Source organism: Botrytis cinerea, chromosome 5, assembly GCF_000143535.2.
Source record: "Botrytis cinerea B05.10 chromosome 5, complete sequence".
In the NCBI taxonomy this organism is placed as follows: Eukaryota; Fungi; Ascomycota; class Leotiomycetes; order Helotiales; family Sclerotiniaceae; genus Botrytis; species Botrytis cinerea.
Window position 1 is genome coordinate 55,882 of NC_037314.1, and position 11,218 is coordinate 67,099.

Sequence of the window (11,218 nt, forward strand, 5' to 3'; positions counted from 1 at the left end):
GGTTGTTTTTGCCGTGTCGCTAACCCCTGCGGCTTACTTCCATCCAGGCTTTAGCATTCGTTTCAAACACCCCCACGATATTTTACCCAATCGTAATTCAAGCACATATATGGCTTGTATGTGGGATAATCTTGAAGGTCCAAGGGGAAATACTAACCAGTAAAATCGCTAATCGCAGTGACCTGAGGTAAATGGTCCGAAATAATTCTCGGACGGCATGTTTACCTGAAACAATAAAAGAACGGCAAAATCTCACCGATAAGAATATGGCTTTATCCAGAACCTCAGACTCCAATGAATATCCATGATTTGATAATTATAACCTTGTTAAGTTTCGTACCTGACAGGTCTTCAGATTGCGCCAGATTGTGGAGGTGTTTTGGCCTATATTTTGCAGTGATAGTGACCTCAGAAATTTTGGCCGAGGAACTTCACATGTTACACCACCGATCAACACAACAGCTCGAGAGCCCCCAACGGACCTCCATGAAACTTTTTTACGAATTCATCTAGACTAACAAGCATTGTTCGAGGATTCTCAGGATTAACAATATCCACCATACGGCAATTCAGATTATCGCGCGTCATTTTTCAGAGTGGGACATTAGCATTTCAACGGATGACCCCTTGTACAGCCTGATCTCGATATTCGTGTGTCTAGGCTGTCCTAAGAGTCGAGAGCATTTTGTCAAGCTTTTAAATTCAAATTTAAATGGCATCGGAGTGATGTTTTTTTAATCGACTCTACAGAGAGCCTGACACGAAATCCAAGCTTGGAAATTTTGCAGATGAAAGTAGGAACAGCAATTCTCTCAGGTCTGAACGTTGAATTCAAGAAGAATCAAAAAATCAATTACCGCCCAGACATTCAGAGCTTCTAATTTTCAGACTGTAGTCCAGAATAATGTACACACTGGTGATAAAATTTGGTGTGTCAGGTGCTCCAGCCAGATACATGTAGGCTTCTAAGTAGACTACCACTATATTGAATGTTCTTCCGCAAGATATCTTTGAAATGTTAGAAATTGATATATCGAGATCTGATAATGTCCTGAAATCTGCAAATAAAAAAGCGCCTTCTCATGTGTTTGCATGCCGAAAGCGTGGTACGTTCTTTTTATGAAGTTACATTCACAAATATTAACGATTCATATCCACTAACTACTTAATTTTCAACCATTTATTTCCAATCACATGGCAATGATGTTCTGTATGACTTTTATCGAGGGATAGAAGTATGAGCCAGGCTGACGAAGCAAAAGAGACTGTGGGATCCCTTTCTCGCAAGATTAGGCAATGAAAATGTTTTGTCCCCTCGCTTCATTAACTAAGCGAGCAGGAGAGCTGTAAACATATTCCCCAACAGGTATAGGGAAGACACTCATCGACATTACAAGCACTTCTGGAGGCGAAACAGACATAGGAGGTGGTAGATCTTCCTCGGCTGCAGCATTCCTCCTTGTCGACACTTGGCAAACGAAATAATTTCCGCCAGGAGATTGAACAGACGGCATTCCGAGTCAGAGTCTTCGATGGTCCGGGCTTCAGTCCAACAATCAAAGGCTTTTTCTATTCAAAGCTAATACTATAATTTATGCAAAGTTGAGTTGATATCTCAAGTCATTGAAATATTTCAATTGGACCCATACGTTGAAAGCTTCAAGTGTACCGCAACCTGAAGTCCCAATAAAGATCACGCCCCTAAAACACCTCTCTATTCCGGATCAGAATTTTCGCAGACACTAAAATTTTGCTAGTAGTAGCTGCTGACGCAATTTGTTGATGATACTTTGATTCGCGTACTAATAACTTTCTGAATGAGCATATAGCCGTGCTCTTGCAGACAACGATGAATCGGCAGTCGGAATATATTCAAAGATGCATACGGCGGTGAGAAGAATTACCCGTTTAATGTTCTGCCTCTTCTTAGATTATGAGTATGTAGAAGATGCGGCCTTGATTTCCGTGTTGATCTTCCTTAACTTCATTGGACTTTCCCGTGTTCAACCTTCCTCAACCTTTCGGAAAATATCTCCTTCAAAATTCAGGAACTTGTTTAGAATAGCAAGATTAATCAAATATCCCTCACTCACTTCTCTACCCTCTTCTTCTTGGCTAGAACCCGACAATCATCTCACGAAGTTGCTCCGCATCGAAAGATCCCAGATCACTTCCTTTCCCAATGCTGCCAATTCGGCATACTCCAATTGCCTCTTCGCCCAAGTTCCTTCAACCAAAGCTTCAACGTATACGGTGTATTTGGTGATGTGTGCCTTCTTAAGCTGGGTATTTCTTGGATTGTAACAGACTTGATCTTATCTGTCATCGACAAGTCTCTGGCGCTTGACTTTCACGAGACGCTTGAAGGTAGCAGAGGAATTGAGAAGAAGCGCGACAGGTAAGCGAATGAACGGCGGTTGGCCGTCAAAGCCCAACGAGAATCCTTATTTCTCCTCACTTTTCAAGAGAAGGATATAGTTCTTGATACTCGTAGCCTTCGCTGGCTTTTCCGTCTTTTGTTTCTGGACTCCGTACAAAGTTTGTTTAGATTTGACGAGGGCAAATTTCTTGGTTCGAACTTTAGTCGTAGTCGGAGGTGACCGCTTGTTTGCGACAGTGAAGGATTGGAAGAATTGCACGACGTCCTCGGGTGGACCTTTGTCGAAAAACGGTGATCTTGATAGGGTGACATCAATTGTCGAGGCTGCAATTCAAAATTCGGGTTGTGTGATGTTGAGATGCGATTTCTTGAACTCCATCAACATGTAGAAGTATTTCGATATCTCATAAATTCTGAATGATAAAAAGTCTTTCATTGTTCGACTGTGGTCCGGGCTATCAGATACCATGAAAACTAATACGAACTTACCAGAGGTCGTGTATACACTCTTAAGTTTTGGGGTCTGCACATTAGAATGTACTCCAGAATAGATGCGTCCTTGGCCTCTATTCGAGGCTGCGGAGTATTTTGTACATCCCATCCTAAAGAGCTAAATTAAGGGTGTTCAAACTTGCTTGAGAGCGCCACTTGAGAGATGACGAGCCGGCTGCCATGATTAAAGTAATTAAAGGTTGTCAGTTTGACGGTGCTTTAGATGCAACGGCGGTTATAAGGGTGTAAACAAAGACATGACCTAAAAGTTCTTGTGGATGAAATTTCCAACCAGACCTTCGCAAGGTCCAATTTTTTTTAACGAGAGTGAATATCTTTGGAGCAGCAAGACATGGAGAATGCTTCATAAGTAACTTCTCCAACACAATGCCCCCCAAAAGCTTGGGGTATCAAAAATTTAGCAACAAGGTTAGAAGAAAAAAATGAACCGGCCAAGGCATGGTAATGAGGAGGTCGTATAGCGAGCTGCGCCGGGAAACGCAACGCATGACTACCACGTCAATCCTGTGGAGCATACGTGAGTTCCAACCAGAGTTATCACCACTGGGCAAATCGCACTTCATATTCTCTAGGGTGTGGTTATCTTGGACTTATAAACGAGTGTTCGCTTTGCGCTAATATTACCGTCGCTCTATCGATGAAAGTGAGGGATGGGCTCATTGGTGAGTCAATAAACTCGAAAGACAATCTTCTGGTTTACTTGACTTATCATGGTATTCTACTTGATCTTAACGTATATCTTTAGGAGTTTATCAACGTCTTCTTCTCAACTTTTCAAAAACGTCAACGCGCCTGCAACCAGAGCTTCCACTCCGGTCCTGAGTGTTGGCTGTATCACCGGCGCAAACAACGGACTGTGATTGATTGGTACATCTTCCATCCTTCCAGCTTCCTTAGCTTTCCTAATAACTTCAGGATCTGTACCACCAAAGAGCCAATAACAAGAGGGTACACCTTTTCCACCCTCTTTGTTAGGTGCTTCTGTTGCCAAGGTTCCAAAATCTTCCGATCCACCCAAAGGTGCACAACTTTGATTATGGTTTTCCCCGAACACGTCGTCGAAGGTATGTGATAGCTTTTGTGTGATGTCATCATTGTTAACCAAGAATGGGAAATTGCTCGTCGGCTCGAATAGTGGTTCTTTTGTAGCATTTGAAGCATCGCATTCTGCTTTCACGATCCTTCTGATCGATTTCAAAACCCTTTCCCTTGTTTCGGGGTTAAAATTTCTCACATTAATCTTCAACACAGCTTCATCAGCAATGATGTTCTCCGTCATCCCTGCAACAACGCTTCCTACTGTTATTACAGCCGAATCTTGAGGGTTTACTTCTCTGCTGATGATACCTTGTAATCGTACGACAATATTAGCAGCCATAAACACCGGATCGATCGTCATATGTGGCTGTGATGCATGCCCACCCTTCCCATAAACTGTCACTCGGAAACTGTCTGCAGCAGATCCAGAGATTCCTGTTCGTGTTCCCACTTGTCCCGCTGCAAGTGGCATCACATGCTGTCCTAATACCACATCCGGGATAGGACATGCGTGTCTTTCAGGATCATAAAGTCCATCTTCTATCATAGCTTTCGCTCCTGCACCTCGCTCCTCATTTGGCTGGAACAATATCACCAATGTGCCTTTCCAAGCTGATTTTGCCTTTGATAATGTTTCTGCAGCGGCTAACATACATGCTATATGCATATCATGTCCGCAAGCGTGCATTACATCCTTTTCAATGCCATCTGCACCATCAACTTCTCTCTTCTTGCTAGCATATGGTAGGCCAGTCAGTTCCTTGACGGGCAATGCATCAATATCCGCTCGAAGGAGAACAGTAGGCCCAGAAGAGTTCTTCAGAATTCCAATGAGGCCGGTGCCTCCGATATTTGTACGGACTTCAAAATTGGAGAGCTTTCGGAGTTCCTTAGCAGCAGTCTCCGAGGCTAGATGCTCCTGGAGTGATAATCCAGGATTTTGATGAAGATCTTTGTAGACTGATTCATAGTAGCTGAGGTCATGAATATACTCCTGGAGAAGCGCTGGGATACTCATGCTTTGCTTTTTGTCTCGTCAAGTTATCAGCAACAGTCAATGATAATTGATGAGGATAGTTGACCCAAAGTCCGTATCGAATTGAGAAACTGAGGTCTTATCACTAATGGACAGTCTTGATATGTTGGGAAGTCAAATTAAGAGAACTGATTGATAAGCTCCAGTGTAAAGATGTGGGCGGGGTCTCAATAGATGTAGTGATGGCACGTGATGAGCTGGGTTGAAGAGATCCCTAAGCTTGCCCACATTTCCCCATCTTCGTCCAACGCTCCCCCGCTATATGCGGGGCAAGCGGCTTTATCGAGTTCAGAACAACATCTCCAGATAACAAATGAAGCTTCAAGCAATAAAATTCTATTCTTAAATTCTAAATATCCACAACGCAAAATGGCCGATAATAACTTGGTCGATCGACTGGCCCTTATCACGGGTGCATCAGGAGGGTAAGAAGTACCACTCTTGACACCGAAAACTATGAATAACAAGAAGATAGAATAGGATCAGCTTGTGCTCGTGCATTTGCAACTGAAGGTGTTCATCTCGCACTTACATATTCCACTTCCAAAGATGCAATTGATAGACTCCTGGATGAATTACGCCAAACACCGTCAGGGAAAGATCTTCGAATCTCTATTCACCAAGTGGATATGGGTTCCGCAGAACAAATCTCAGGTCTCTTTGATGAGATCAAACGTGATCATGGGGGCCGCACAGTAGATATCTTAGTATCAAATGCTGGGTATGGAAAGAGGATTGTAGATATATCAGATATCCCATTGGAGGAATTTGAATACACTCTCAACATCAACTTGAGAGCCTCGTTCTTATTAGTTAAAGGTGTGGTAGAAGGAATGAAGGCACAAAAGTGGGGGAGAATTATCTTTATATCGAGTATAGCTGCTTATGGAGCTGGGCTTAATGGTTGCCGTATGATACACACTTTCCAATCGATTCCTCGAGTACTTGACTGATGTGCACTTAGATTACGCTGCGTCAAAAGGTGGCCTCACGTCTATGATGAAGAATCTATCCCTTCACCTTGCCGAATACAAAATTACAGTCAATGATGTGGCACCGGCGATGATTGGTAACACAGGGATGATTCCAAATGCTGATGTTGCTCCTGGTTTACTTGATGCAATTCCACTACATCGGTTGGGCACTCCGGAAGAATGCTCGAATGCAGTTATGATGTTTGCAAAGACTGGATACGCTACTGGTCAGAGCTTGTTGCTTGCAGGGGGATTAAATCATAAGTAGATGGCCTTTGGCAAAAATGTTAGGAGCTCGTTACAATCCTATCATAAGAGGTGACATATGTGGATAGGATCGCATTAAGAATGGCACTGTCAAATACCTAGATTGAGCTCGCTAGACCCATGAAAAGATAATAGCAAGAAAATCGATCTCCTTCCAACATCGAAGCGAACATTAGATATTCACGTTTGAGCATGTGCGAGGGCATTTTATAAAATGTGAATCACTTGAGTTGTGAGCCTTCGAAGGCACTCTGGTATCCGATTGTCCATTTTCAATCTAGACTTCCTGAAGCATTATGAAGCATGTAAGTCCATGGGAAATTTAAACTCGTTATATTCTCAAATGATTAAAATGATAAGGCAAAATGGCAAGACGAAAAGAGGGTATCATCCCCACATCCCACAACGGAAAAGACCATCAAAAGTACTACTCCAATGTCCCATTCCGTATTATTGAAAGAAATCCCATACCCATCAGCTTCCTTGACTTATTTTCCCCCATGCAAAGTTCTATAGTACAAGTGATACTCCATTCCCAAAACAAAGGCAGATGGAGGATGTAAATGCAGAGGTTTTTAGACACCAGGTACTTTGACATCCGTTCTACCACTCCTGTGCCAAACCGCCAATAATGCACCACAATGCCCGCATTTATGATCAACGTCCTTGAGACCGGAGACAAGATAGGGTATACATCCTAAACAGGTGACTGCGCAGCAAAGAAGCGCGATAAGACTAATGTAGGGTCAGTATATATTGTATATTGCCTTCTGAGAGGCGAAAGAGATAAACTTACTGTGTAGTCATTCCACTGTGATTTTCAACAGCTGTTACCCCTCTGACACCGCAAACAGGGCAGTCTACAGGAGCAGGGCCGGCTTGGAGTGCACGGATAGGCATAGCAGTGGGAAAGGCATTCCTTCCTTGGTTGATATTTGCTTGGGGCGGAGGTTGGACTGGATAATGTTCTTGATGAGGGTATTGACCTTGAGGAGGTGGAGTTTGATATTGACTCTTCTCATTTGTGAAACCCTCTTGCTGAGGTGGGATTTGTTGTGATGCCATTGTATTTTGATTATGATTGACGGCTTCGATACCTTGGTTAGATTCGACGACTTCGATTCCTTGATAAGCCTCCGGTTTGATGTTCTGTTGAGTTTGATGTATTTGTGGAGGTATATTAGGATGTGGTTGTTGTTCGATATTTGAAGTAGATGTGTTGGTGATACCGGTTACTTGTGGAGAAATGGACATAGGGTTATGACTGGCTGAACCGGTGTTTTGAGGTGATGTAAGGGGAGAAATCCCATCTTGATAGGTCGGTGGAGGTGTGTTATTATATCCGGACATTGTCAGACGTTGTTTGGTCAATTGAGTTGAAAGATTGAAAGGGGCTGCACAAAGGGCTGTGGAGGCGCGTGTAGGCGTGGAATGTATGATGTATGATGTGCGGTATGATGTCGTCTCTTTTCAGCTAAGGCTCACCAATAACTTGATCTCGTGGAATGCACAACGACTATTTCAAGCATTCGCCGAGATTTCTGAATCGTGTTTGATAATGATTGTGGCTTGTAGATTGATCCTTCGTGAAGTTTGATTGCACGTAGATGAAATGTTTAATGAAGTTCCGGGAGTTGGCTCCGATGATATTTGTTGTGTTGCTGGATGCCCTTCACACCGATGGATCCTAATTTTCCAAATCGAAGCTGGGAAAAAGATTTCTCAAAGAAAAGACAGGTTAGGTTGGAGTCTGTATGGTAGAGTGGCAGAGAGAGAGAGAGAGGGAAGAACGGAGCGAAAGGACGCTAGCATTATCTATCAGCTCCCAGCTCCCAGCTCCCAGCTCCCAGTCCCCAGTTCCCAGTTCCCTCCCAGCTATCCACCGAGCCACCCTCCCACCGAGTCCACCTACCCAACTTGTTCTTTTTGCTAAGTTGCTACCCAGACCTCGGATCAATCGAAGAAGCCAAACGTTGCCGGTTTGAGTGGCACACACGGCACAGTCCTGAATAAAGCTCACGCTAATGCAATAAATTATGTCAAAAATGGATATATACCCAGCACTGTAGGATATTACATGGAAAATGTGAAGTATCTCCACCATTTTAAGTTGGGCTAATCTTCACAAAATCATTCGATTGGCGGTTGGAAAGCAGGATGGAGATGAAGAAGGAAATGGATCAGCCCTGGATCAGTCCTGGATCAGCCCTGGATCAACCTTGGCACCTTGGGTCGACAACTGAAACTGGAGAATCGAGAGAAGAAATCTTTAAATTTGATGAGTGGTGGCATGGGTGTGCATGAAGTAAAGGGTCGCCCGTGTGGCTCATGTGGCTCATGTGGCTCATCTTAGCACGTGTTAGGGCTGAGTCCAGGTTGATGATCGTGAAGTCTACGGTGGCGAGTCGGGTCGGTAGAAAGGCCAACTCTCCAAAAGAATACCTCCACTCAGCTCCAGTACCTCCTACAGTCTCCAATGAAATCTTCCCACATCTCCCGAGCCTTGCTACTATAATTCATCTCATTCATCCAACCCTCTGCTCTTGCAACAGCGACTCATTAGAATGAATGTTTCTCGCAACACCGTCCCCTAATCATACACACCATGAAGGATAGTGTGGGTACGGCATTGCATAAATCGGATATGTTTGAATTGGACTCGACCATTGTGAGGCGTAATCATACATGAACGCTTCATCATGTTGATGCTCAATTTGCTCTTCTTCTTGTTCTTGTTCGGATCGCTACCAGGTTTCAAAGTAAGCATTTTGTCGAACTTGATGATGGAAAGCAACAGTATTGCTACTCTCGCTCATTCGCATGTCGTCAGACAGACAGCTTGTAGATTTTTACTTACAATGGGGCAATCCATGTGAGCCAAACTTGTTTGTTTTCTTGGTCGAGATATACTGAATTCTCCACATCGTCTGTGACTGACAATCTTCTTGTGGTTTCTTTGCCATCTCTTGAGCTTCGAACAGATGTAAACGCTGGTGCTTGATTCATTGCATCCTGTACAACGAACTTCTTGCTCTACACACATCTTGATAGCGAGCGATTTCAAAAAGACTTCAATGATATTGGGAATTTGATCGAATGACTTCGTTAAATTGTTCGGGGGTAATTGCTACATTTGCGGAATGCCTTTCAGGAATTCATGATCTGCACCGTAGGAATCATCCGGATTTCAAAAGTTTGGAATCGAAGAGACAATACTTTGTATTTATTTCCACAACTACTTGACGAACGTCCCATTTTATCTGGTAAAAACACATAAAATTTATACACGTATCGCTCAGAAACCAAGTGGTCCAATTCTACTCGAGCGCAACAACGCACAAAAGATGACAAGGCATCTTAATGGCGGTTCGCACCCCACCCTTACTTTTATCGGCTAAGTCATTATTCAAATCATTCACCACTTTGATACTCATGTAACCACAATAAATGATATCGAATAAGCTTCATTATTCTCTCATTTCTTAATTGAGATCTGACCAACTATCAATTGGAACCAGAACAACCCGTACAATACTTGGATCGATTGTTTTGAGCACCATTGTGACAAGCATCGGCATGTTTACGTCCTCTCTCTTCTGCTTTCCGCTTCCGAATGGACGAGGGCGAAGTACATATGTGAATGGAACAAAGCACGGGACAGATACATACGCGAAGAGGCACGTAGGATCCAGGAGCCATATGGCCGAATATGAAAAGGATTCCTAAATTCGTGAATGAATATCTCAGGAGGTAAGCCAGGTAACGGCGGATGCGGAGGTTTATGGTTTGGGAACTGAGACCTGAAGCTTGGGCGCGGGGGAAAGGTAAGAGTAATTGGTCTTATTGACTGAATTGACATTTGTTACAAGATAATGTGTGACTCTTGAATGGCATTTTCTTTGATTTTCACTCTTCCCCATCTCCTTCCACGACTGAATCGATTCACGAGTAGTTTAAGTGGTTGTGCTATGTCTCCACAGTGGTTCGATACCTTTTTTTTTTTCATGATTGCTATTTACAGAGAGCTTCCCATGCCACTCACTACTCAAATCCTCTGTAACTATCTGGAAGTTTGATATCTATTCGTCCCCGGATAAAATTCGATTACACAATACATCATTCATTCATACACACGCACCGCACCACCTCAGAACGCATTACGATAATCGACTACCTGTTCTCTCTACAAAGTGAAATGAGCAGTTGAGCGTGACTTCTCACATCGAAATTGTCAAAACTTCAAGCCTAATATTGAGAATACAGTATATGTGCAGAAGACGGATAAAGAGTTTCACGTGTGGGAAGATCGACGAGCGGGATCTGCATTCCCCTATTCTTTCTTGGGAATGACACGAGAATACAAGTAGAAAACGGAATGGGAGGGATGGCCCGGATGGGGAAAGAGTTCAGATGAGTGGAAAAGGGGAGCAATGGTGGGAAAGGCCAAGACGCTAAAAGCTAAATGTTTCTGGGGATGGAGAGGTGAAATGGAGTGGAACAGGGGTGTATTAGAAACAGGTAGACATCAGAGCGGTGGAGTAGACTATATAGGGAAGAGGGGAAAGAGTTGAAAGCTCTAGAGAGACTGGCTTGGTCAGAGTGTCTTAGTTTATATCTTAGACCATAGATCCTTAGGGAATACACATACGCTATGCTTTTATGGAACGTTACGACTGCGAAATCTAAAGTGATATTGAGGGTGCGCATTTCACACATTGTTTGAGAGCCCTTACGTCTGGGAGTGAGAGCGGCAATGGGAGCGAAGATACAAAGAGGAACCCATTCTTGTTCTCCCACCCCGTGCCGATGGGCTCATTATCTCCTACAGAGACGTAAGACGCGACACTTTCAGTCACCCAAATCGGGTCAGACACGAAAACACCTACGACTTTTATTTAACTTACGATCTGATCTCGCAATAAATATGAAGTAATCTGGTGTAGAAGGCACCGTTCGAGGTGCAGTCGGTATTCCTGACAGTATTGTACGGGGTACGAGAGCACATTGAAC

The 11,218-nt window shown here is 43.5% G+C and overlaps 3 protein-coding genes across 3 annotated transcripts; 1 reads left to right on the top strand and 2 right to left on the bottom strand.

The window, feature by feature from the left end:
- Positions 1–1,608: 1,608 nt before the first annotated feature.
- On the bottom strand, positions 1,609–5,226 carry BCIN_05g00110 (hypothetical protein). Its single transcript, XM_001550336.2, has one exon. It carries the CDS (start codon positions 4,947–4,949, stop codon positions 3,660–3,662), a length of 1,290 nt encoding a protein of 429 aa, XP_001550386.1. The 5' UTR covers positions 4,950–5,226; the 3' UTR covers positions 1,609–3,659.
- A 5-nt stretch (positions 5,227–5,231) lies between these two features.
- BCIN_05g00120 (hypothetical protein) lies at positions 5,232–6,368 on the top strand. The gene is made up of 3 exons (XM_001550335.2): positions 5,232–5,392; positions 5,443–5,876; positions 5,932–6,368. The coding sequence occupies exons 1-3, from the start codon at positions 5,337–5,339 to the stop codon at positions 6,207–6,209; spliced, it is 768 nt and encodes a 255-aa protein (XP_001550385.1). The 5' UTR covers positions 5,232–5,336; the 3' UTR covers positions 6,210–6,368.
- Positions 6,369–6,471: 103 nt separating this feature from the next.
- On the bottom strand, positions 6,472–10,863 carry BCIN_05g00130 (hypothetical protein). Its single transcript, XM_001550334.2, has 2 exons — positions 7,005–10,863; positions 6,472–6,943 (listed from the first exon to the last, which is right to left on the bottom strand). Exons 1-2 carry the CDS (start codon positions 7,556–7,558, stop codon positions 6,784–6,786), a joined length of 714 nt encoding a protein of 237 aa, XP_001550384.1. The 5' UTR covers positions 7,559–10,863; the 3' UTR covers positions 6,472–6,783.
- Between the last annotated feature and the right edge of the window lie 355 nt (positions 10,864–11,218).